General features: G+C 42.5%; 1 protein-coding gene across 6 annotated transcripts in view; it reads left to right on the top strand.

Moving 5' to 3' along the window:
• Dicer1 (dicer 1 ribonuclease III) overlaps positions 1-24,915 on the top strand; it is a 64,991-nt gene that overhangs the window by 8,256 nt on the left and 31,820 nt on the right. The window contains exons 2-12 of one of the 6 annotated variants that reach the window (XM_087552905.1): positions 2,389-2,518; positions 4,555-4,618; positions 5,670-5,767; positions 9,507-9,597; positions 11,011-11,198; positions 11,841-12,003; positions 12,776-12,906; positions 13,804-13,938; positions 14,556-14,716; positions 19,873-20,041; positions 21,462-21,934. In XM_087552905.1, coding sequence (XP_087409031.1) covers positions 11,055-11,198; positions 11,841-12,003; positions 12,776-12,906; positions 13,804-13,938; positions 14,556-14,716; positions 19,873-20,041; positions 21,462-21,934 — 1,376 coding nt within the window. In that variant the 5' untranslated portion in view covers positions 2,389-2,518; positions 4,555-4,618; positions 5,670-5,767; positions 9,507-9,597; positions 11,011-11,054. 6 annotated transcript variants of the gene reach the window in all.

Raw genomic sequence — 24,915 nt, 5'->3', positions numbered from 1 at the left:
CACACCTTTTCTTGACCTGCTGGCTGACCAGTGAGCACTAGTGAGGTTCTGTCTCTGCCCCTTTTAGCCTGGAGGTTACATACAGGCTCAGCCAAACCCAGCCTTTACATGGTTGCTGGGGACCAGAACTCGGGTCCTCATGCAGGCTCATCAAGTGTTCTTACCCAGGAGCTATCTCTCCAACCTCACTGAGGTTTTTATTTATTACTTAAGTTTTTTTTCTCCCTTATTTTCATTTCATGTATATGGGTGTTTATTACAGTCATAGCGAAGTGTGACAGAGTGTGAAATAACAGGAAAGAAGACTTGGGCTTTTAGGCCTGGGAGACTGTAGGATGTAGCTAGAGGTATGGAGAAGGAGCTAGTGGGAGCCAAGGGCTGCTTTATAAAGTTTGCTCGTCCAGACTAATCATGTGGCCATTTTCGCCTGCTAGTATAGGGCCGGATCTCTTCCCTCTGGAGCAGGCTGGGGAGATTTATTCTTTAGTTTTTGGTAGAGGAAAAGGTGGAGACCTTTTCTTGAATCTGTTGATCCTTAATGCCTTGAACTCAAAATAATCACTGGGCCACGGTGGCATGTTTAAAGGTGCTATGTGTGTTTTGCTCTCCTTTATGAATTGATGTGTGTGTGTGTGTGTGTGTGTGTGTGCGCGCGCATGTGCGTGTTAATCTGACTGAAAATACTATGTAAAATCTTGTATGCTTTATGTTACATACAAGGTTGTATTTTCTGTGTTGAATCATTTTTTTTAAAGATTTTTTTATTATATATGAGTACGCTGTAGCTGTCTTCAGACACACCAGAAGAGGGCATCAGATCTCATTACAGATGGTTATAAGTCATCATGTAATTGTTGGGATTTGAACTCAGGACCTGTGGAAGAGCAGTCAGTGTTCTTAACCACTGAGCCATCCCTCTAGCCCTTCTGTGTTGAATCTTAAATTGTGTTTTAGATTTTCCTTTAAGAATTCTTTAACATTTAAGTTAAGAAATATAGTTTCTGTGTGTGCTTTACCAAGCTCATTTTTGGTCTGGAGAGAGATGGCTCAGTGGTTAAGAACACTGACTGCTGCTCTTCCAGAGGTCCTGAGTTTAATTCCCAGCAACCACATGGTGGCTCACAGCCATCTGTAATGGCATCTGATGCCCTCTTCTGGTGTGTCTGAAGACAGTTACAATGTACTCATATAATAAAATAAATAGATAAATCTTTAAAAAAAAAAATCTTTCATCCTAACACAGGTTCTTGCTTTCGGGCAAGGAAACTGTTTTAGAGGGGGAGTGGATGCTTGATAAGCACACACCTTGACCTACCTGATATGTCCCTCGCATGATAAAGATATCATAAGTAAGGAAAGATTGATTTCTGCATCGTTCACATTCATAGTGCCTGCTATGAAGAGGTCAGCACCTCAGCTTGGCTTGGCATTCTTAAGGCCAGCTAACTAGAGAGGAAGGGGTTTGAGAGGGTTAACCAGTGCCGACCATTGGAGGTGTGGGCCCCTTTCTCACGTCCAGGAATCGGCCTACTTTGCTCCATCTTTATTTGTAAATGTCCTCCTTCTGCAGATGGGGAACATGTTTTAGGGTTTCATGAGTACGTAAGTTCCAAGAAATGCGATTTGCTATTTGGTGTCAGTATTGCTTGAGGAGTGGACTGTGTTTAAAACATATTAAAGCCATGTTGGAGAAATATAACTTAAGTCTTCCAACACAGAAATTCTCTGCATAGAGGTAGAGGAAAAAGGAAACAGGTTCATTTTGAATGACATTAAACTAGGCTGATGTGCATCAAGGACCGCTCTGAAGACAGCAGGAATATGATTTTCCTTACACACTTAAGTGGCGTCTGTGAATCCAAACCCAGAAAGTGGAAGCAAGAAGGTCCTAGGAATTGATGTGAGATGGCTCTGAACGGTAACTGTATGGAGCGAACCATTTACAGCGAGGCAGCTGGGACACTACAATCCTTTTGTAGGGAAACTTGTGTTGGAGCTAAAAGCTGGTGCTAGTCAACAGGAACTATGTGACCAATAGAAAGGAAGAAAAGAATGTATATAATGATCCATAAACACGACTCTGGCCTCTTGCTGTACATCGTATGTCTGGCACACGGTAGATGATTGTCTGTTCTAGGCCTGCAGTCAAGAGAACCCAATTAAGTTCCCGTGGTGTTCAGGCTTTCCTCAGCACTCGTCAGCTTTATGTTGAAAGCACTTTCTTTTTCTTTACTTTTCATAGTGGTTTGTAGTCCATTCCATCTATGCCCTCAAAGTAAACTCTCTAGTGTTCTGATTGGATGACTACAGGACAGTTTTATAAATGGGAATCAGGTGATGGGAATCTCCTCCTGGAAGCTAGTTCTTCCCTTCTTTGTAATATTTCAGAGATCGTGCTTGGAGCTCTGGAGGAAACCTTCTGTAGTTAGTGCACTGGAGGCTCAAGGTTCCACACACTGCAGCAGGAGAAGGGAATTCTGAAACACAAAGGAAAAGGGATTTCTTCTGATTTCAACAGGTCAGTTTACAAAATCTGTAGTTGTTTGTGCCCTGTGCCAGGTGTCACTTGGACGCCCTGGCTGGTGCTAGGTCATCTAGGCTTGCTTGCTGTCAGTGTTCGGATCTCCCATAGCACCTCTGTTACGGGAACTTGTTATGTTTTTTTTTTTTTTAAAGATTTATTTATTATATATAAGTACACTGTAGCTGTCTTCAGACAACACCAGAAGAGGACATTGGATCTCATTACAGATGGTTGTGAGCCACCATGTGGTTGCTGGGATTTGAACTCAGGACCTCTGGAAGAGCAAACAGTGCTCTTAACCACTGAGCCATCTCTCCAGCCCGGGAACTTGTTATGTTAACGAGTTTGATTGCCTGTTAATGCTATAGTGTTCATACTGAACCTTCTCTCTTGCTTACTAGGGCTGTATGGAAGTTGTTCCTTAGGAGTCAGGAGTAAGTGAGTGGGAAGTAAATCTGAAGTTAGTAGCAGAGCCTCTGAGAGTCTGTTTGTGTGCTTTGAAAGTTCATACCAGGAACTTGTAGGTGCTGCAAGCTTTGGACTGCAAGGGCTGTCTGTCCGTCCCTCTTTGCACCCAACACGATAGAGCCTTTCTGCTGTAGTTGGGTGCTGATGGGAGCTTCTTGTTTGTATTAAAACCTAGTATTACTTGTATCTTTTTTTTTTTTTTTTAAAGCTTTCTTATGTATACAGTGTTCTGCCTGCAGGCCAGAAGAGGACATCAGATCTCATTACAGATGGTTATGAGCCACCATGTGGTTGCTGGGAATTGAACTCAGGACCTCTGGAAAAGCAGTCTCCAGCCTGCATCTTATCTTAAAGGGACCTACGAGTCAGAATTTTATATATTTGTAATGTTTTATCAATTAAAATTAGATAATGATTTATTAACTTTTTATTACCAACGTAAGTCACTATCCTATACTTGCCAAATGGACTTTCTACCTGTGTACAGATTGTCTAGTCGTGTAACTAGAAAACTAGATAATCCTATACTGGTTGACTTTTGGTTAGAACATTGCTAGAAACAGGCAGGCATAAACAGAGTGGAGCTGACCTATCACCCATTGTTTACTGCTCTAGAGTAGTACCTGGGAGGATGAAGCCAGTAACTGAGGTGGACCAAGTCTCATGCACTTTATTCAGAGCATCAGACAGTTTATACTCTGAGGGTTAAGAAGAGTCAGTCATATGAGTAAGGTGTTCAGTCACAAGGATAAGCCACACATGGCAAAGACATGGTTTTCCCATAGAAGCATGTAAACACATAGCCATAACCAGTTGTGGTGATAAACAGTCTATCCGCTACACCTGGGAGGGAGGGGCATGAAACAGTCTGAGAACAGCCATGTTAGGCAGTAACAGAGATGGGCTTGTCTTGTTTACGTGGAGTTTTCTCATAAGGTGTCAGAAGTTTCTCCACACAGCTTTGTTCATGGTATGTGTTCCTACAACTCATGTTGGTGTGCATGGCCTTTGCATCTTACTGGGTGGCATGTACAGTGTGATTAAAAATGTAGTGAACAGCCAGGCTGTGGTAGTGCATGCCTTTAATTCCAGCGCTCAGGAGGCAGAGACCAGCCTAGTGTACATATCGAGTTACAGGACAGCTAGGGCTATACAGAGAAACCCTGTTTTGGGGAAAAAAAGTCTAGTGAAGGATGAGGTTGTCCTAGGAGTCAGATGGACAGATGGACAGGCGGGCTGGGAGGTCAGAAGCGTGTGGTGCTGTAGAGTGTCATCGTGCTCAGTACACTTACAGGCAGGTAAGGAGGGAATTTGTTGTGCTATCTGACTGAACTTGCTCCTTTTTCACCGTTGTTTTAGAGTGGAATACTAATTTTAACAGGTAGCTCTTTCAGTCATGGACTGTTTTCTTGTCTTTAGTAGAAAATCCTGTTATGAAGGATTTTATTTTGATGTTAAATATAAAAAGATTATTAAGTAGCTAATTTGTGAAGTCAATTTCTTAACTTCCTTTTGGAAAAATGAGTTGTGTCTTCTAAAATACTCTCTCTGATTGCTTTTAGGTTACCTAGGGTATGCATAAATACAGACTTGGAAACTGAAAGAACTTAGAGTCAGCATTTCGAGGTAAATATGTGTCTATTAAAGTAGTGTTAAGTTGTCCCAGTCTGATTTATTAACAGCCAGCTAACGTGTACAAAATGAATTTACCAGCCCATGGGTGTGTGAAAGGCTTGGGCATAAATGAGTGCCAAGAGCCAGCCACTCACTGCCCTGTCCTTGCTGTGTGATAACAGTGTAGGTGCAGTGAGCTGACCCTAAGTCCTCCTGGCCGGCGCTAAAGCTAAGGTCAGGGTTGAGCACGCCAAGCTTTTCCTATCAACTCCTTATGCTTTCCTTCCTTCCTTCCTTCCTTCCTTCCTTCCTTCCTTTCTTTCTTTCTTTCTTTCTTTCTTTCTTTCTTTTGTTTTAAATCATAATAATCATTTAGGAAAGGCATCCCATATTTAATTTTCCCCCAACACTAGCATTGTTAATCTGTCTTGAACTTATAACCCAGTTTGGTGAAAGTGGATCGAACAGGTTTAACAGTTCTTGTATTGGGGTTGGGGATTTAGCTCAGTGGTAGAGCGCTTGCCTAGCAAGCACAAGGCCCTGGGCTCGGTCCCTAGCTCCGAAAAAAAAAAAACAAAAAAACCAGTTCTTGTATTTATTTAATTTCATTTGGTTTTGGAATTACTGTTGGATTTCGCGCATACACTAAAGGCTTAGCTCTAGGTTTATTTGGGTTTCTTGGCAAGAGCTTCTTCTGATGATTTTCATTTGCTTTACATGTGAACCTAGGAAGTAATATGTCATTCCTTCTTTCCTTCTCTGTCCTCTGTAATCATGATCTTTAATGTCTGAGCTGCATGTATGTATTCTTTAGAAGTCTTTCCTTGAGCTTGGCTGCAGCTTTCTCTTTCTGGAGTCAGGCTTGCCTGTGCTGCCTTGCATTCTCTGTTCCTTGTTTTAGAAGAAGACTTGGCATCCTAACATGTCCCCAAATCCTAAAATGTCTGTTTAAAAGTTGATACAAAATAACAGCTTGTTACCAGCTCCTCATCTGAGAAGGACTCTGGCGTGTGCGTTCCCTTTACAGGAATCTTACACTCGACTGTTTGTGCATTTATTTTAGAGCTGAAGCTTGGGCATGCTGTGATTTTCCAATAAGCTATCACAATGTCAGAATGCAGTTCAGACAGCAGCAACACAGCGCTCGCAGACATTAAAACGGTAAATCTGGGTTGGCATCGGTGGAGAGGATGAGGGCTCATTTTGTGTTTTATTACCTTATTCTTTTTGTCTGTTTGCTGCTGTTTTTGTGGTGTTGGACACTGAGTCAGGGTCTGCTTTGCACTGGGTAAGTGCTCTGCACAGCACCGCAGTCTCCGTAAACATTGCTAAGTGAGGAGACCCCAGAAGGTGCCCAACAGCTCCACCAGCGTCGATTATTTGATAAAAATTAAAACCCCATTGAAAATAGTCACTTGGGGTTAATCCTTTGGCTCTGTCAGAGAAGTTAATAATGGTTCATCTAGAAGGCTCAAACACTTATATATCATCAGGGGTTCTGTGCCTTTCACTTATGGCTAAGTTTAAAATGAAATCAACTGACACATGCCAAAGAAAGCAAAAATTGGCAGAATTTTTATAGATTTTCCTGTTATTACATGACTAGGTTACCTAGTGATGTTTTAATATTGGGCTTGCTTTCCTTAAATAGAAAGTATTTTACTGGGGCCAGCCATCATATATAAAATGAATAAAAATGAATATTAATATTATGCTCTTATGGAAAATATAATTGGAAGGGTTCAATTGCTGTCTTCCACCTCGTAAAATCTTATTTTCTACCATTAGAGATGGCAACATTCATTTCCAAACCAAATAAAAAATCTATTGCCTTGCCCCTGATGACATTCTTGTGTGGCTGGCTATGCATGAATTCCTGACTCAGTTTTACACACACACACACACACACACACACACACACACACACACACACACACACACCACACACAAACATGGGAGCAACAGATTTGATATACAGAAAATGAAGCCCGTATCTTGTTCTGAGGGAGCCTATGTTCTAGGAAGAACAGAGAAAGGAGGAGAGTGTGTGTCTGTGCCTAAGTGTAAAGTGGCTATGTTATAGGAGCCAGAGGGAAGCTGCTTGTGCCACTCAGCTGACTTGGCTTTCTGCACACTTGCATGTTTGTTTGTTGTGTCCCAGCTGTGGTTTGGGGCAGTGGCTGGTAGAATGAAGAGAAACATACAGTCCTGCACTCAAGGTCACACAATCTAATTGACCATTTTAAAGCAAGAGGAGCTATTTCAAAGCTAAGAATTTTTTAAAGTTCTAGAAGAATAGTTTATGGTTATTAGTAATCTCAAGAAGATTTGCTAAAAATTTAAAAAAAATTCATAAGGACAAATAAGGAGAGAATGTCTAAACTTCAGAATTCTAAGCTTCTAGATGGGGTTTGTTCCTGTCTCTTGCGCGAGCCATGTTGGACTCCTGAATGTTGTGCTGGAAACAAAGTTTTAGCTTGTCCTCTGGCAGCCGGAGGGCATCCCTGGGACGACCTCAAGCTTCTAGTCTGATGGCTTTTTCTTTCAGCTCTGTCCCTGAGTTTCCCTTTTTCTTTTTTCCCTCCCTTCCTTGATTTCTATTCTCTCCCCGACCCCCAGATCTTTTATAAAAGCAGTGACAGTGATTTACAGTGTCATTTACAGTGATTTACAGTGTCGTCAGTTGTTCAGAGTTGCATAAAAAGTCGACTCACGCTGACTTGGATGGTAAGGGAATTTGTTGGCTCATGACTTTGGCGAGGATATTAGGACTGAGCTTTGAGGTTGATTGATTGAGCTTCTCATTGTTACCAGGGACCAAGTTTCTTTATTGTTACTGTTGGAAGTACATCTCTTTCATGGCTGTCAAATGATTTCAGCAGCAGATGTGGCTGGCATTGCTTGAAGCATGTTCATAGGGAAGAATTGCTTTTCAGCCAGTGACTTGGTCTTTTGTCATTGCATGCATGAATCAGTTCCTAGTCCAAGGAGAGGCGTGTGGCATGGATTGAGGGCTAGGTGACTGGCAGGTAGTAGAAAGTCTGAAACCCAGCCTTGGCAGTTTTGGCAAGCAGATGTACTCTGCTGCAGATACACAAAGTGCTCTTATTTGGGAGAGAGTGCAGAGTGGATACTGAGTGACAGTCACAGTTACCTGTTGTTCCTAAAGGAAACCAAGTACTTATTTATATTATACTACAATATAAATTTTAAAAAGGACCCAGTACTATCCTTTGTGAATGAAATTAGATCTCTGAATGATAAAACTTTAACTTTACTTGGATTACATCATTGTTCATAACAGTCACAGCACTAAAGCTGTATCTGTGCCTGACAGCAGATGGGGGAATGCGCGCGTGCACACACACACACACACACACACACACACACACACACACACACACACACACATATTATAATTAAGAAGGACATGCTGACATTGTGATGACCTAACTATCCACAGAAGCCATTATGCTAAATGCAACAAGGCAGGCTTAAAACAACAAATACTGCGTAGTCTCTGCTATATGTGGGACCTAGGAAACGGAGCTCTTCTGACAGCACGAGAGCGCAATGAGTGACAGGTGTGAGAGTGTGGGATGTCTGAGGGAAGTTGACTGGCTGGTCCGAGATTTCAGTTATGGGGATCCAGCCTAGAGATGGAATAGCCAGTGAGCTACAGTTGATAGGTAATACTGGCTAGGTTGTAACTGAATCTGCTAAGTGTGGCTTGTTAACATTCCCACCACACCTGAACTTGGGAGCTGTGTACCAGTGGATGAGCTGTAACAGCCAGTCATCGTGTATGCTTCACATCACACTCCTTAGGAGAGCTGGTTTTATTGTGAAAAAATGTCCGTCTGAGGTCTGTCCTGAAATCACATGCTGTGTTTTGTTGTCAGGCCTTTTTTTGGTGTAGTATATTATCATAGTTTCTTTTGTATTTTATATGAGTTTTGGAGAATAATTTCCTTCTCTTTAAAAAGTTGGAGCAAACTTAATTTCCTTTGTAGATCATTTTTCTAGATTGATCATTATTATTAAGGTTGTCTGAGAAGAAAAGCAGGAGGCTTATAGACAGGAGGCAGCGGCTGCTCTCATGTGCATAGTGTTTGGAAGTGGAAGACGAAACATTGGCTGTTTGCATTTTTGCTGTCTTTTTTCCTCCCTTTTAGATTCCCATCCCTAGGACTTAGTCTTGTTGAAACCTCCCACAATGTCCTGGTAACTCTAGATGAGCATGTGTGCTATGTGAAAATGAGGTTCCTAGACAGAACATCCATGGTTGTCAAGTAGACAGCAGAGAGTGTTGACAAGCCAGGAAGCTCAGGAAACTGCTGCCTTAGATGGTGGACCTTCAGGGTGGCCTCTTGGTCTTTAGAAGTTAGATGAACTTGACATTTGACACTCCTGTGTAAAATGCTTGAGTCCTGTGTGCTGTGGAATTTGGAACCATGGGTGTCAGGTATTCCCATACAACTGAAGGATACAACTTTTAGATTTTCCAACAGAAAGTGAGTTGATTATTTCCCATGACGAATATGGTTTCTTTGATCCCAAGCACCTGTGTAAAAGCTAGCCAGTAGTAGTAGTAGTAGCAGCAGCAGCAGCAGCAAAAATGCCTGAAAGCTTCTCCAAAAATGCTATCACCCCACACATGCCTAATGATAATGTTGTTTGGTGGTGCTGAGGTCCTTGATGCCCTGTGCTGCTTCCTTACAACAGTACCTTGAATGAACTGTGAATTAATCCTTTATTATCATTCTTACTGCCTTTTTCAAAGGAAGGAGGCATGCAAGACATACAGAACAATCAATTATGCCATCTTGATTTCTCAAACATAAGTGCAGTGTTATATCTTCATAAGAAAAAGACTGGAAAGTAATTGTTTGATTTTCAGGAAACTGGAGCGACTTCTCTTCCAGTGTCCTAGAGTAATAGCAGAGAACAGCACAAAGCAGAGGAAGGTGACAATTCCAAATGCAGGATTGGTGAGTTCTGCTCATCCAGGGGAGCTACTGATAGGCTTTCACGTAGAGTCTTGACATCCATCCTAGCCTTCTTTTCTGGTTGAGATTTTATAAAGATTGGGCTGGGATGAATAGCCATGTAGTGCGTGCAGTGGGACCATGGGGACTGGTTTCTTGGTCCCAAGCATCTGTGTAAAAGCTAGGCACTGTGGTGATTATCTGTATTCCCAACACTGGGGACCTGATGTGTTGTATATATGTCATGCTTGCTGGTAGAGATGGACAGATCCTGAGGTCTTGGTGGCTGGCCAGTTATTATGAGCTTGCAGACTGTTAAATGTTTTGAGATTCCTGTTCCTTTGACTCCACTAAAGTCCAACTTGGGGGAAACCAGTGAGTTTATTGAGCTCACTTACAGAGCAACAGTGAGAGGCCACTCACAGGAGAGTGGGTGACCACAAAGCATCCATACAATTGGATGGCAGACATACCATTGGAAATTCTTGTCCCTGAATGGATGGCAGCTTCCTATAGCTCCAGAGATGGAATCCCTGCTATGTTAGCCTTCTACTCCAGAGCCCCTGAGGCCTTGAGGCCCTGTGTAGTTGGAGCAGGACTCCTGCAGAGGGTGGGAGGTATAGAGCAGGTAACAGCTGAAACTTCAGGTAAGTAAGTTCCACTGACCCTCCTCACATGCTCCTTCTGTGAGCAAGACTTGCTTCAGGGTGCCCTACAAGTAGTTCCAGCCTTTCTTGTGAGAATGTGACTGCTATGCTTAGAGGGCTGTGCTGTGCAGCCCCTGGTGTTACTGATGCTGAGCTCCAGTTTCAGTGAGAGTTCTTGTCTCAAAAAATGAGTGAACTGGATGGTGACATCCAGTGTTGTCCTCTGACCTCCACACTTGAACACAGTGGCCTACACATATATGTACACACACATAAATTTTTCTTAAAAGGTCAATTTTTATTTTGCCAACTTAATAGTGAAATTTACTTCTGGAAAGAGTATATGAAAACGGGAGGGTGCTTAGATGACATGGACAGTTTTCCATACAAGGAGAGTCATGGGCGTAATTTATTGGGAGTAGGTATATGTGTAAATATGCATGTCTAAGGATAGTTTTAATGTGCAGTTATAGTTGTCAATTATACACACACACACTTTGATGTAACAATACAAATTAATGTATATGTATTTGTGCAGTTGTCTGGTTCATTTTTTTAGACAAGCTTCTAGCTATACGATTGCCAGTTTGGGTATGGACTGCTTGACTTTTAAAACCATCCTCTTAGATCTCAAGAGAAACCAAACCGACCATGGGAAGAATCTGAAAAGGCTTGAGGGAGTGGTAGTGTGGCGTCTCCCTTGTTCCTGTGCTTTCCTTTGTTTTAACCCCGCATGGTTGTGTAATGGTATTCTTTTTCCCTTTTATAGTAAGCTGTGCTAGAACAAAATGCAATGAAAGAAACACTGGATGAATGAAAAGCCCTGCTTTGCAGCCCCTCAGCATGGCAGGCCTGCAGCTCATGACCCCTGCTTCCTCACCAATGGGTCCTTTCTTTGGACTGCCATGGCAACAAGAAGCAATTCATGATAACATTTATACGCCAAGAAAATACCAGGTACTAATGAGACCACTAATACTGGAGCATTTGTCACTAAAATGGAATACATTAGTATAGAGTTGACACAACTTATAAAACTCATTTACCCTTTCAAGCCTGCCTCTTCTGATTAATTTTCTTGTTCAAAACACTTTTATTCTTAATTGTTCTTCTCTGTTCTAACATCTGCTGGGTAACTGATGTGTCATGTTGGTTCTGTTTCTTAGTCCCTTTATATCCACTGGGTACTCCAGTCCTAATAATATCCATTGGGTACACCAGTCCTAATAATATCCATTGGGTATACCAGTCCTAATAAGCTGGGTTGGGGTGGAGATTGGTTAGATGTTCAGTCCTGGTCAGGGAGAAGCATACCTAGGGTAGGGTTCAGTCACGCATGTCATTCTAGAGAAGTGGCCTACGCAGAAATTATTCTTAAGTGACATTGCTGATGCTGTTTTAATGTATGTTTACAGCAGCACAGCTGTGTGTGGCATTCATTTACTCCCCTGTTTCTCTTGAATAATGGGAAGATAGTGGTTTTCCTTTTGCAGAGTTGTCTGTAGAAGATTTTAGAAAACAGGGACACTGTTCTGTTTAAAGCAGGCCAGTTCTTCAGCGCGGTGCCTGGCTAAGACTCTGTGATCTCCCATGTTTCAGGTTGAGCTGCTAGAAGCAGCTCTGGACCACAACACCATTGTGTGCTTGAACACTGGCTCAGGGAAGACGTTCATCGCCGTCCTGCTCACCAAAGAGCTGGCCCACCAGATCAGGGGCGACCTCAGTCCGCATGCAAAAAGGACTGTGTTCCTCGTCAACTCTGGTAATCAAACATCACTTCCCACATGGGATGAGAAAATTGGATGAGGCTTCATATTTAAACAGATTATCTCTGTGGGTATTAATTATTGAAAGTAAAACAAGTTTGACATAGAGTGTGCTTACTGAAGCCCTGCTATCCAAAATACTGTTTCATTTCTATGTAGAATTCCTTTCAGTTGTTCAGACTCTGTTTCTCTTAGATGAGGACTTCTCTGGGGAGATGACTGAGTTGTTAAAATCACTTCCATTCTTGATGTTTTAGCTTCATAAAGCAGGCAGGCTGAGGCTGACTAGGTGGGTGATTGTTGATGAGGCGGTTTGAGACGTTCCATGCTCCTTTGAGGCTGTTGGGTTTAGTTTAGGACGGCAGAGTGAAAGCAGAGCCTGTGAGGCCAGCTGACCCCTCTGTCTACAAAGACAGCGTAGAGTCTAGCGTAGAGTGAAAGTTGAATAGTACTTCTTGGTGGACTGACTTCCTTTCCTTGAGGAGGGCAGGAGGGACGAGTGTAGAGCTGCTGCCCGTCCAGCCTGCCAAGGACTTAGATCTTAGGTTGGAAGTCAGCTGTGAAGGGTATGAGGTTGCCCTGGAAGTGATGGGAGAGGAAGGGGCTAGGCTTAGCAATGACTTTTAAAAGGTAATTTTGGAACTGTGATTTTTAAGTTAGCTATTTAAAAAAAACTGGTGGCTGTGTATAAGAACAACTGATAATATCTTTAACTGCTCAGAAGCCAATGTCACAATGTTCATAGTCACATATTATCTTTGTGATTAGCAAACCAGGTTGCTCAACAAGTGTCAGCTGTCAGAACTCACTCAGATCTCAAGGTTGGGGAGTACTCAAACCTCGAAGTGAATGCATCTTGGACAAAAGAGAGATGGAGCCAAGAGTTTACTAAGCACCAGGTGAGACCTGCAGAGATGCTTCCCTGTGCACGTTCTGCAAGCCCCTGACTTGCCTCTAACCTCAGCCTTAGCTAGCCAAGGAGCTTTAAGACCCTCTCCTTCCCATCCCTTTGCACTCTCTGTTTCTGAAGGTTCATCTGAGATCAGGTAAATTACTAAAATGTGTTGTTCAGTGGGTTGAAAAGAGAGAGCTGCCATTATTTACCTGCTAGAAAAGTTGGAGTGGAAACTGGGAAAAGGGATAACATTTAAAATGTAAATAAAAAAAAGTACAAATGTCTGTGACTTATTTTGAACCTGAAGAAAATGTACTTTTGAGTTACATAATGTTGCAAGTTGGGAAAGTTTCCTGGTTGAAGCCTCTGGTCTTTGAAGGAGGCTCCCTCTGCCTTCATGTTTCCATGTAGCAAAGGACTTCTTGTGTGTGGTGCTAGGAGGTCCAGAGTGGCTGAGGGCTGCATTGTGCCTGACCTTCGGTAGCCTGTGGATTGGAATGAATCTGTATAATAGAGCATGTCCACAAACTATACAAAGTATTAATCTTTCAGAAAACCCTGTCAGCTCAATGGAGAAAAATTAAAAATGTGAATTCTTTGTGATTTGACAAGGTTGACAGGGCTCATCTGACAAGGATGGCTGAGGAAACCTCAAGATGATTTAGAACTTATAGGGACAGGGTCTGTTGTCTAAGGACTTTCAGCTTTTCCCATGCTTTCATCATTCATATCTTGGTCCCAATGTTTGTATGTATGATGTACATATGTGAATTCTTTTGCTTTAATTTTTATCCATGAATTTCATAAGCCTCGCTTCCATGCACTGACTCTTGTGGTCTCTCATAGAGGCGTAACCAGGCAGGTTAATGGCATTTGTGTACTGATGTCAGTTTTATTTTAGGTTCTCATTATGACTTGCTATGTCGCCTTGAATGTTTTGAAAAATGGTTACTTATCACTGTCAGACATTAACCTTTTGGTGTTTGATGAGTGTCATCTTGCAATTCTAGACCACCCCTATCGTGAAATTATGAAGGTACGTTTTAGACTTTATCACTTCAATAATTCATGATCATATAATTAAGTTATTGAGTACATACAGTTTTAAATTTTCTAATTTTTACATGTATAGGAGTTTGACCCATGTATGTCTGTGCCAGAGGCCAGAAGAGGGTGTCAGGTCCTTCTGGAACTGGAATTACAGATGGTTGTGAGCCAATGTATGAGCACTGGGGATCAAACATGGGTCCTTTAGAAGAGCGGCCAATGCTCTTAATTGCTGAGCCAGCTTTTACATACAATATTTAAAACAACAACAACAAAAATTAATTAAAAAAAGATTCGAAGAGTAATGGTGATAGTTACCAGTATTGGGAACTTGATTCTAGTCTACAAGTGAGTGAATCTTATTGTTCATTTAATCTATATAATCTCTTATGTTTCTAACATCATGATGTCAACTGACATATTTTTAAAGTATCCAAATATGCCCTTTTGAGAAATCTTTAAGTGGAAACTACTGTAATTTATGGTATTGTGCTACTGTTTCCAGAGAAATGGGTCTTAGTGGTTTCCTGTGTTTGGATGTGGCAGTGTCCTCGCTGTGGTACTGCATGATGAAGTCCTTACTGCCTGTATCTTCTATTATGTTAGCTCTGTGACAGTTGTCCATCATGCCCTCGAATTTTGGGACTAACTGCTTCCATTTTAAATGGGAAATGTGACCCAGACGAATTGGAAGAAAAGATTCAGAAACTGGAAAAGATTCTCAAGAGTGGCGCTGAGACCGCAACTGACCTGGTGGTCCTGGACAGGTAGGCTCCCGAGACAGCCCCCTTAGCTTAAGGGTGCTGCTCGTGTGCACCTGCATCTCTGAGAATGCCGGAAGTTTCTTTCTTTAAAAACTACAGAAATGTTATAAGCATGTGCTTTGTTTTAATCCCAGGTGTGGGGATGTAGGGCTGCTTCAGGCTGTCAGAGCAGCTGACCATGATTGCCCTCGTGCTCTAGCAGAAGAATGGTTTGCCAGCTGCAGATAGTTTCTGCGATTGTGTGACTTTGGAATTCCAGGAACTTTTCACAGGGTGCATAAATGTGAGGGCCCCGAGAGGTGGATGGCAGTGGGGTTGTTGGACTTGAAGGGACACTGTTTGCAGTTTGTTAGTGGTCGAAGAAGAAACAAAAGGAAAGAAATGGATTCAGGGATCTCTTTCCCTCTATTTTTGTTTCTGTCCTATCTGGGGTTAGGGGTGAAACCTGGGGTGGGGTGGGGTGGGGTGGGGTGGGGAAAAGAACAGCCCACAAAGTAGCAAAGACCAGCTCCAGCTATGACCTGTGGAGAGTCTTTGGTATCCTTTTAGCATCTCTCATTTGGTACCTATTTCAGTGACATATGGCTGCTGAAAGGAGTGAGGGAGACTGAGAAGTCTTTGTAAGTAGAATGACCGGCCAGTACAAAGGCATCTCAACTCCCCTTGTTTCTGTAGATAGCCTGAGTGGGGCACTCCCACCTTCTGTGACGGTGACGCTCGGGTTCACTGTCCCCTCTCCTCTTATGCCAGCTTGACACAGCTGTTGTCATCTGAGGGAAAGGAACCTCAACTGAGAAAATGCTTCCAAAAAGAGGACTGACCTATAAATAGACACGCCTGTAGGGCATTTTGTTAGTAATCAGTGAGGGAGGGCCCAACCCATTGTGGGTGTGGCCATCCCTGGGCTGATGTCCTGAGTTCTATAAGAAAGCAGACTGAGCAAGCCATGAGGAGCAAGCCAATAAGCAGCATTCGTCCATGACCTCCGTGTCAGCTCTGCCTTCAGGTTCTGACTTCCTTTGACAATGAGCTGTGATACAGAAGTGTAAGCAGAATAAACCCTTCCCCCTGTCGCTTTTGGTCACGGAGTTTCATCACAGGATGGTCACCCTAAGACAGCCCTTTTTGTTCCCTGGTGTTGCTAGACTGGGGACTTAATCAGAATATTTCCGGCCTGTGCTTTGTTATTCTGACCTAGACATTGAAGGATTCTCAAGAGAATTCAGTAACATACTTTAAAATACTTGTGAAACACTTATTTTGAAAATTGGTTGCAGGTTTCTGAGAAAAGTGCTGTTTGTGATTTATGGGTTGTCTCATTTGAGGAGTTAGCATTTTGAGCTTCTGTAATTTAATTGACATGGAAACAGGCACATTCACACAGCCTGACTGATCTGTTAGAGAGGAGCTGTGGTGGTTAATGAAAATTGCCATTTTGGCAGAATCTAGAATTACCTGGGAGAGAGACAAGCCTCTGGTAGATTATCTTAATCCAGTTAATTAAGGTGGGAAGACCTAGCCTAAAAGCAGGTGGCACCATTCCCTGGGTTCAGACTGAATGAAAAGCAAAAAGTTAAGACAGGCATCCATTGCTCTCTGACTGGATGTGATGTGGAGTTGCTTCAGTTTCCTGCTGTTCACTATGAACAGTGTCCCTAACCATGAGCCAGAATAACTGTCCCCCTGAAGTTCCTTTTGCTGGGTGATTTATTTAGAACAACAGGTTCACTGACTCTCAGTCAGGAAGCCTCACACTGATTGGTAGGGAGACGAGCTACCACTGGGAACACATAGTGTGAGTGTGGAAGTGTGTTTGTAAGTTCCCATCAGAATAGTCTAATATCCTTACTAGCAGACCACTAGTGACTCTGCCCACCTTTGGGACAGGCTGTTCTTTATGTCCCTCGGCCAACACAGCTGTGATGTCCGTGCGCACACAACATATGCTTTTAAAGTCACATCACATTCCATCATCAACTGGGTTGAGTTTATTTGCTTGGCTTGTATTAAGGGAGGCTTTGGGGAGAAGTCCAACACCATAAAACTTTGTAGTAATAACACTGTAATCTTTTAGCTCGTATGTTCTCTGGTTCTCCAAACAGCTCTCTGAGTGTGTTAAGTTCCAGGCTGTTGTCTTTGTTTCTTTTCCTGTTGCTGTGGTAAAGTGCATGGCTGCTTTAAGCTCCTGATGCCTTGATGAGATCCAATAGAAGGGATGCTCTTTGACCTGTGAGCTCAAATTCTCCTGTGAAGGCATTTTCTCTCACAGAGAGAAAAGAAGCATAAGACATTTGGGTTAAGAAAAATGAAAACTATGTATTGAGTGTTTTTACTGTTTTTCACTCACTAAAATCACTGGTGTGCTTTTGGGGTAGTGTGTACTTTTCTGGTTGTTGTGATTTGTGAAAGGCACAGTGGGCCCAAGGAGTGACATAAAAAAATGAATAAAAGTGGGCAGTGGCCACTTTACCTTACAAAACATAGATTAATACTTAACAGGGCCAGTGGAGTGGCTCAGCAGTTAAAGCCTGACCCAAGTTAAATACATGGGTCCCTCTTTCAGGGTAGAAAGAGGGAACTGACTTCAACGTTGCTCTCCTGTTCATGCACTGTGGTATGAGAATTCCTGCCCCGTCATACAGACCCCACGACGAATAAATAAATCAAAACGTTTGAGATTTGTAGAAGTTAAAAGAGTTCACATTAGGGGTTGGAGAGGTGGATCTGCAGTTAAGAAGAGTGCTTGCTGCTGGAGTAGCCATTCTAATATCAAATAAAATCAATTTTCAATTAAAAGTCATCAAAAAAGATAAGGAAGGACACTTCATATTCATCAAAGGAAAAATCCACCAAGATGAACTCTCAATCCTCATCTTCGATTGGTTTATATACAAGTGTGCAATTTCTAGGCTTGAAAGTAAAATGATGCTATCTGGTGCTGGATAGAGGAGCCTTATTTTTTATTATGGCAGCTTGCTATTTTTGTAACATGGTGATTTGGTTGAACACAATAAAGTACAGTAGTAACTGATCTCCCCCTCTTCCTGGATGAGTGAGGAGATGATTAAATGTTGATGTCAGCATCCATGAGCATATTCAGATGAGCTTCTGCTTCTGTTGAAAAGGATGCTGTGTTTGATTGTGGTCCGAAGCTTTGAAGCACTACTTGGCATCTCCTTCCTTGGAGGTCTCACTGTTTAAACATAACAGATTTGATAGCTTGTTGGTAAGGTGAGGTCCAGCTTGTCTCCACTAGGTCATCTTCATGTGAATCCGGTGGTTATACGGTTTTGTTCTAGGGATATTTCATTTTTTTAATAACGGTTTTAGCTGACATTCATGGAGAGAATGAATCCTTAGAACTGTGCCACTAGTGAAAGGAAATCCTGTCTAGAGTATGTTTCTTTACAAAGCTGTGTCACACCATCCTTTGGGCCCTCTGCTGGAAAAGTAGAATCAAGTCTCAAATAATGCCTTTTAAATTGTATCCTCTAGTATTATAGATGTAGGACAGTACTGTATCATACCTCTGTGGATGTAAAATAGCTTGTACCTGCTTTATGATACGTAGTAGTGACCGTGCTTTATCAGAGCTGTTTTTAATGATGTTGCTCAGAATGTTTTCTTTCCAGATGATGATTGAGAAGCTAATTTAAAAAAAAAATGGTGCCAGGTACCACAAGAGTAACAGAACTGTGCTGTTTTCTCGGGTTTTGTTTTTTTACTTTTTTTTTTTTTTTAATGGAGTGTGCTGGATGTCTCTACAGTTTTGTTCAGATGATTGCAGAACCTGGAAAAGCTGTTGCTGCTGTTGATGCATAACACACTGCTATTATTGGTCTTTTTATATAAATATAAATATATATATACAGATATATAATTTGAATTTTTTGAAACTTTACCTGTGCTGTCAACTTTCGAAAAAAGTATCCCCGTTTACTGTGTTGAGTTGGCACTCTACAGAAATTAACAGCCATATTGGTCTAGAAATGTTGAACTTAAGTTTTTTCCATTTGTACAGGGGTAACACACTGTATTAAATATGTAAGGTCTTATATACGTGGGTTTGATTACAAAAACTAATAAAGTATTCTCTACATTAAAAAAAAAAAAAAAGAAGAGTGCTTGCTGCCGTTCTAAAGGATCTACACATACACGCGCGCGCACACACACACACACACACATCTATACATAACTAAAAGTAACTAAAAGTAGAAATTTTCAGATAGTACGTTAAGCTGCCTATTTAGTGATCAAACATTCCCTGGTAACCTCTACTGATCAGTTCTGTTTCCAAAAAACAATTACTGGCTACTTTGAATATTTTTTTCCCTCCATTCTGCCTAAGTGAATAAAAGATACCAGTCTACCTACCAAACAAAACCCAATTTGGGGACTCCAATGAAATCTTTTCATAAAAGTTTTCTGAACTTCTGGCCTCCCGCTAACTGAAGCCAAGTGTCACTGGGAAGCGAGCCGTGAGTCCGCCTTGTTGCTTTAGTAGAGACCTAACCTAAATAGAGAAGGTAAATGAATTTTTAAAAGATGAAGCAGAGGGCATTTGGGGAAGGCGAAGAACTGTAGCTGAGCCTTCTACAAAGGCAGAGGCATGACCTTGTTCTTGTGGAGTTCCCCAATATCATCCACACTTGTCTCTTTTGCAGTCCTCCAGACATTCAGATTGAGTTGGAGTAGAGTTCCCAGCATGCCCGAGATGTAGTAAACATCCAACTTGCATTCTTTTTTTTTTTTTTTCTTTTAGGAAAAAGAACTCTTGTAAATAATATATTATTAAAAACAAAAAGGGGGGCTGGAGCAATGTCGGCTCTTCTAGAGGATCTGGGTTCAACTCCCAGCACCCACATGGCAATTCACAGCTGTCTTAACTCCAGTTCCAGGAGATCGGACACCCTTACACAGACATACATGCAGGCAAACACCAAGCACATAAAATAAAAATAAATTATTAGAAACAAAAAAGATTGCATATTTGCCCTGGGGAAATTCAGAAATATGAGGAAGTATAAGCTAAGAACCAGAACTCCTACCACACTGCTAGCATTTGGGGGTGATGTCTTAGTGTCTTCTTTTCCTTGTCTTTAGAGAGCAGCTTTAAATTTTCTCTGATGATACTGACAACTTGTTTCTGATTTTTAAAGATACACTTCTCAGCCTTGTGAGATTGTGGTGGATTGCGGACCATTTACTGACAGAAGTGGGCTTTATGAAAGACTGCTGATGGAGTTAGAAGAAGCACTTGACTTTATCAATGACTGTAATGTATCTGTACATTCAAAGGAAAGAGATTCTACTTTGATTTCCAAACAAGTGAGTATGTGCAGAGCCTTGTAAGTGATAGAGTGCTTTTCTCCATTGTGAGCCTTGGAATAAGGGTATCTTCCATGGAGGCTCTTTTCTACACATTTTAGTTTAAAGTCGTATTTTACTGGACATTTTTCATTGAACATTTGACCACATCAGAGTCAAGGTTGGGTTTTCATGACAGGCACTTGTATTTGTGAGCCATAGCCCTCCTTGCAGGACTAAGGGTTCCGATCTTGCCTGTTTAAGAAGTGAGTCCAGTTTGATTTGTTTTGTGTTGCTTTTGGTCAGATGAGTTCGTTCCTGATGGAAACACTGTTACAGTGTTTGTAACAGGGCTAGAGCCTTTAGAACAACAATCTGAAGTCGGCTCCACAGGTGCCACAGCAGCACTGTACTCTGCGGCCTCGGCTTATAGGAAGGGAAATTATGGGACCCATTCTGGCCTGCCGAGTCAGTGAGGAGGGCTCCCTCCACAGAACAGACTTGAGTCTGACAAGACCCTCCAGTGATCATGATGGCATTGTTACTGGACAACCAATAACCACTCTAGGGCCTTGCAGCCGGTTTTAATATCAAAACCCTCTTAAATGGGGCACAGAATTTATCTTGTGGTGATTTAATTTTTTTAACCGCAATGTCTAGGTTGTTTTTTGTTTTGTTTTTGAGAGAGTCTCATTATGTATCTCTGGTTGTCCTGGAACTCACAATGTAGACTAGTCTGGCCTCTTAACTCACAGAGGTCCATCTGCCTCTGTCTGCTAAGTTACCAGGACTAAAGGTATGTCACCATGTTTACCTTGTTTGGGTTTTTTTAACCTTATGATTCTTGCTAAGTCCATATTCAACCCACTGTATTTGCTGCATATGAAACTGGTAATTCCCCCACATTATTCTGTAAGTCAGCTCTAAGATGAGAGCCAGCTCAGTGGTGTAAATCGTCCAGCCAGAAGTGCTGGCCTGGACGAATTCACGCATGCGGCTTACCATTTCATTTTAATACTCATTATAATAGAAAAATATGTATATGAGTGATGGGACTGTTTAGCATGAGTACAGGTGAAGGAGGTGGCTTTGGTCTTTGCTGAGGAGGAAGGCTGGCCTGAGCTGCTGTATGGTGTAGCTCTCCACAGATTGGCAGGGACCAGCCAGATGGTGTGATGGCAATGCTGATGAATCCTGCAATTTTAAGCTCTCATACAATGCATATTTTAGCTGCTATCTGTTATGTTTGCCAGGAAAAAGGGGATGGCTCCTAGATGTGTGAAGCAGAGGCTGGGGAGACCGCCCAGCTGCCCTCTAATGTTGGGGTATTAATCTCCACACTCTTGCTGGGGTAAAGCCCTTTAGGATGCTGAAGCTCCAGTTCGGGTGTTGGAAAGTGTGGGATGCTCCTCAGTTTTGTGTCCCTTCTCTCCTCCCATAGATCCTCTCAGACTGCCGTGCAGTGCTGGTCGTCCTGGGACCCTGGTGTGCAGATAAAGTAGCGGGGATGATGGTAAGAGAACTTCAGAAGTACATCAAACATGAGCAAGAGGAGCTACACAGGAAGTTCTTATTGTTTACAGACACTCTGCTAAGGAAAATACATGCACTGTGTGAAGAGTACTTCTCCCCTGCCTCACTTGACCTGAAGTATGTAACTCCCAAAGTCATGAAACTGCTCGAGATCCTGCGCAAATACAAGCCCTATGAGCGACAGCAGTTCGAAAGTGTTGAGTGGTACAATAACAGGAATCAGGATAATTATGTGTCCTGGAGTGATTCTGAGGACGATGACGATGATGAAGAAATTGAAGAAAAAGAAAAGCCAGAGACAAATTTTCCTTCTCCATTTACCAATATTTTATGTGGAATTATTTTTGTGGAAAGAAGATACACAGCAGTTGTCCTAAACAGGTAACTGTCGGAGTCAGTGTCTGTTCCCTATAGGGAAGCAGTGCTGGGAAGAGTGTGACGAGCCCTCATAAAGTCCCATCCAGTGCCCGAGTGGCCTGCCATCCTGAACTAACACAGGAGGCCTATAAATAGTTACTTTGTCTAAAGGCTAATTTTGACACAACTGAGGTTTTCATCTAAAAGGAAGCTAATCCATTCTAATTAATCCAAAATAGCAAAATAGAGAACATGCAAAACAAAACAAAAACAAACCAAAAGGAGCTGAGGTTGAGCATCCGTGTTTTGGGTGTAGTTGCTGCAGTCGGTTCAGGTGTCAGGCAGCCCTTAACTGACTTGGGCGTGAGTGATGAGTCTCTCACACAGCTGTATCTTCACATGCTCCTACGAGACATTTTATCTGAGTACTGAGGGTGATTTTTTTTTTAAATATTAGAATTTTTCCCCTTAATTATGATAGTGTGAAGTATTCTGGTTCCGAAGTACGCAGGTCCTAACCTTCGGAGTGAAAATTGTCATTTATATGCTTGAAGAATCGCTTGGAAGCTTGAGGTTGGTCTGGGAAGATAGGCAGCCCTTCCCCAGTGCTTGGGAGGGAAGGAAGGGCTGAAGGCAGAGCTGATGACCAGTGGCTACTGGTTTAACCAGTCATACCATAAAAGAGCACTTTTCATAAAGCCCAGAACACGAGGGAAGGGAGCTTCCAGGTTGCTGGAGCTCGCTGGATGGCCTGGATGGTGTGGACCTAGAAGGGGTGGAAGTCATGTGCTCCTTTTTGCATGTCTTGCCTTGAGCATCCATTCATCTGTATCCTTTCTATTAATGTGTATGATAAACCAGTAAACAGTGTCCTGGGCCCTTTGGCTGCTCTGAAGAGGACTCTGCTTGGGGCTTGTGACTGGCGCCTGAAAAGCAGGAGCTTTTCTTGGCAACGAACCATTCAGGCTTTGGCATCTGATCCCATCTCCAGGTTGAAAGTCAAGGCCGCGAAGGGGAAATTTAGAGGTAGATTTGCAGTTTAAGTTGATGATTAGACTGCATATTAAAGTCTTCTGGGTTGGAAGAGAGCATTACAACGTTCCGAGGCTATTAGCAAAGATAATGGTTAGTCCCTCTTTATAGTCCTTAGTAATTATTGGGTTTTCCTGGACAAGGAACTGTGTGACAGGTGTTCAGTTAATGTATGCTGGCTTTGGTTTTTATTCTTGGTAGGTGCTTTATCATTATAAAGAGGGTCCTTATTTTTTTGTACTTAAGGCTGTACTTTTCTGGGAGATCCATTAATTGGCCAAAGTTCGATCCCTGAGAGCCTTTTCTGAAAGTAGTTCTCTCTGCGGAGAAATTAAGCTTTATTTCCTGAGGTAATTGGGTTTTTTTTTTCTCCCTTAACTACGTCTTGAATGTTTAGGAGTTTTAAATTTTTTTGAGTAACGGGAAATTGGACTGGAGAGCAGTCATCTGGCAGTTTTCAGCCTGTGATTTTCTGGTCATTGAGCCTGGGCGTCCTGATGGATGTGGAGTGAAATAACATGAGGTACTGAATTAAACAGGACATTGAGGCTGGAAGGAACCTCACTGAACATCCAATTCAAGCACTCAGTTGCACAAGAAATGCTGCGGCAGGGAAAGTGATCTGCTCCAAGTGACACTGGTAGTCAGTGGCAGAGACAGGTCTAGAATCCTAATATACTGGCTGTAGGCATCTGTTCCTTTCTACCATCATAACACTCCTGCATGTCCTTGAGCAGCAGAACCCAGTGCTTACAGCAGGAATCAAGCCAGAGGACCAGGAAGCATATGACAGAGGCGGGGTGCGGTGAGATGCAGTATCATTTCTTAGACTGGGGAAAAGGCTTTTCAGGGGTCAAAAAGTTGAGCACTGGTGCAGTCCAATGTCTTGCTGTGGATAGCTGCTTGCCCTGGGTGCAGTGGCTTGGGGAGTTTATCTTTTTCTTTCCCTTATAAAGAATGCATGCTGGGAACTGCTTGTGTGCTATGCAGAGATGTGTCAGTTTCCATTCCAGAATTATTAGCCAGAAAAAGTTGATCTAAAATCAGTCACTTTCTGTTGACTTAAGGATCAAGTTCACTGTGATCAGCTTTCATGAAATGTGACTGGAGTTGGTGTTCTAGGATGAATGAAGAGCAGTCTGAGGTGACTTCATGGCGTCTAATTAAGTGTACAGTAGAAGTTTTGTTCTAATAAGCTTTTAAGTAAGCTTAGAAAAACTTGCAATCTGGAGTCTTTCCTCTCATCTATTTAACAGGAAGCCCTCCTTGCTGAGGGAGTGGAAGCTCCTCACACAGGCTGCTCTCCAGCCACGCTGCTGCTGCTGTGTGCTGTAAGCATAGCTTATTCTTGAGTTTACAGTCTTCCCTGTGCTCCCTCTCAGCCGTGCGCACAGCACTGTGTGGGAGAAAGGTATACGTGTGCACCGTGTCACAGATCCGAGAGCTGCCCTGGTGCTTACGTGCAGTGTTCTCACTCTGCCACTAGGATTGTGAGGCACAGGCATTGGGCAGACCTGAGATCGCATCCTGTTTCTCTCCAGCTTCTCCCTGCCTAGTACCTTTTATTATGAACTAATTTTAGATTTACAGAGCAGTTGGATAAGTAGAGCCCTGTATTCTCTGCTCAGTTTCCCCATGAATAAGGTCTGTCTCAACCAGGGAACCAACATTAGTGCAGTACTAGGCCTGCCCTCCTGGCTTTGTCTCAGTTTTGCCAGTTTTCTATTCCCTCAGACTAGTCTTCCTTCAGCCTTAGCCGTTGCTAGGGTTGCACGCTTGTCTCTGTTCCTTCCTTTTCTTTGTTTTAGGGGGCTCGGTCTCACTTAATGCAGGTTGGCCTCAAGCTCACTCTGTAGCCCTCGCTTCTCTCCTAACGGGTGAACTACAGATGTGTGCCCACTGCCGCTTCCCATTCCAGGGCATTACCACCGTCCTCTCAGTCTTCTCTGCTAGTTTCCTTGTTTCTGATGACC

This window comes from Rattus norvegicus, chromosome 6 (genome assembly GCF_021556685.1).
Source record: "Rattus norvegicus strain SHRSP/BbbUtx chromosome 6, alternate assembly SHRSP_T2T, whole genome shotgun sequence".
Classification (NCBI taxonomy): domain Eukaryota; kingdom Metazoa; phylum Chordata; class Mammalia; order Rodentia; family Muridae; genus Rattus; species Rattus norvegicus.
Note: the sequence above shows the minus strand (reverse complement) of the source record. Positions and strands in the feature narration are given on the sequence as shown.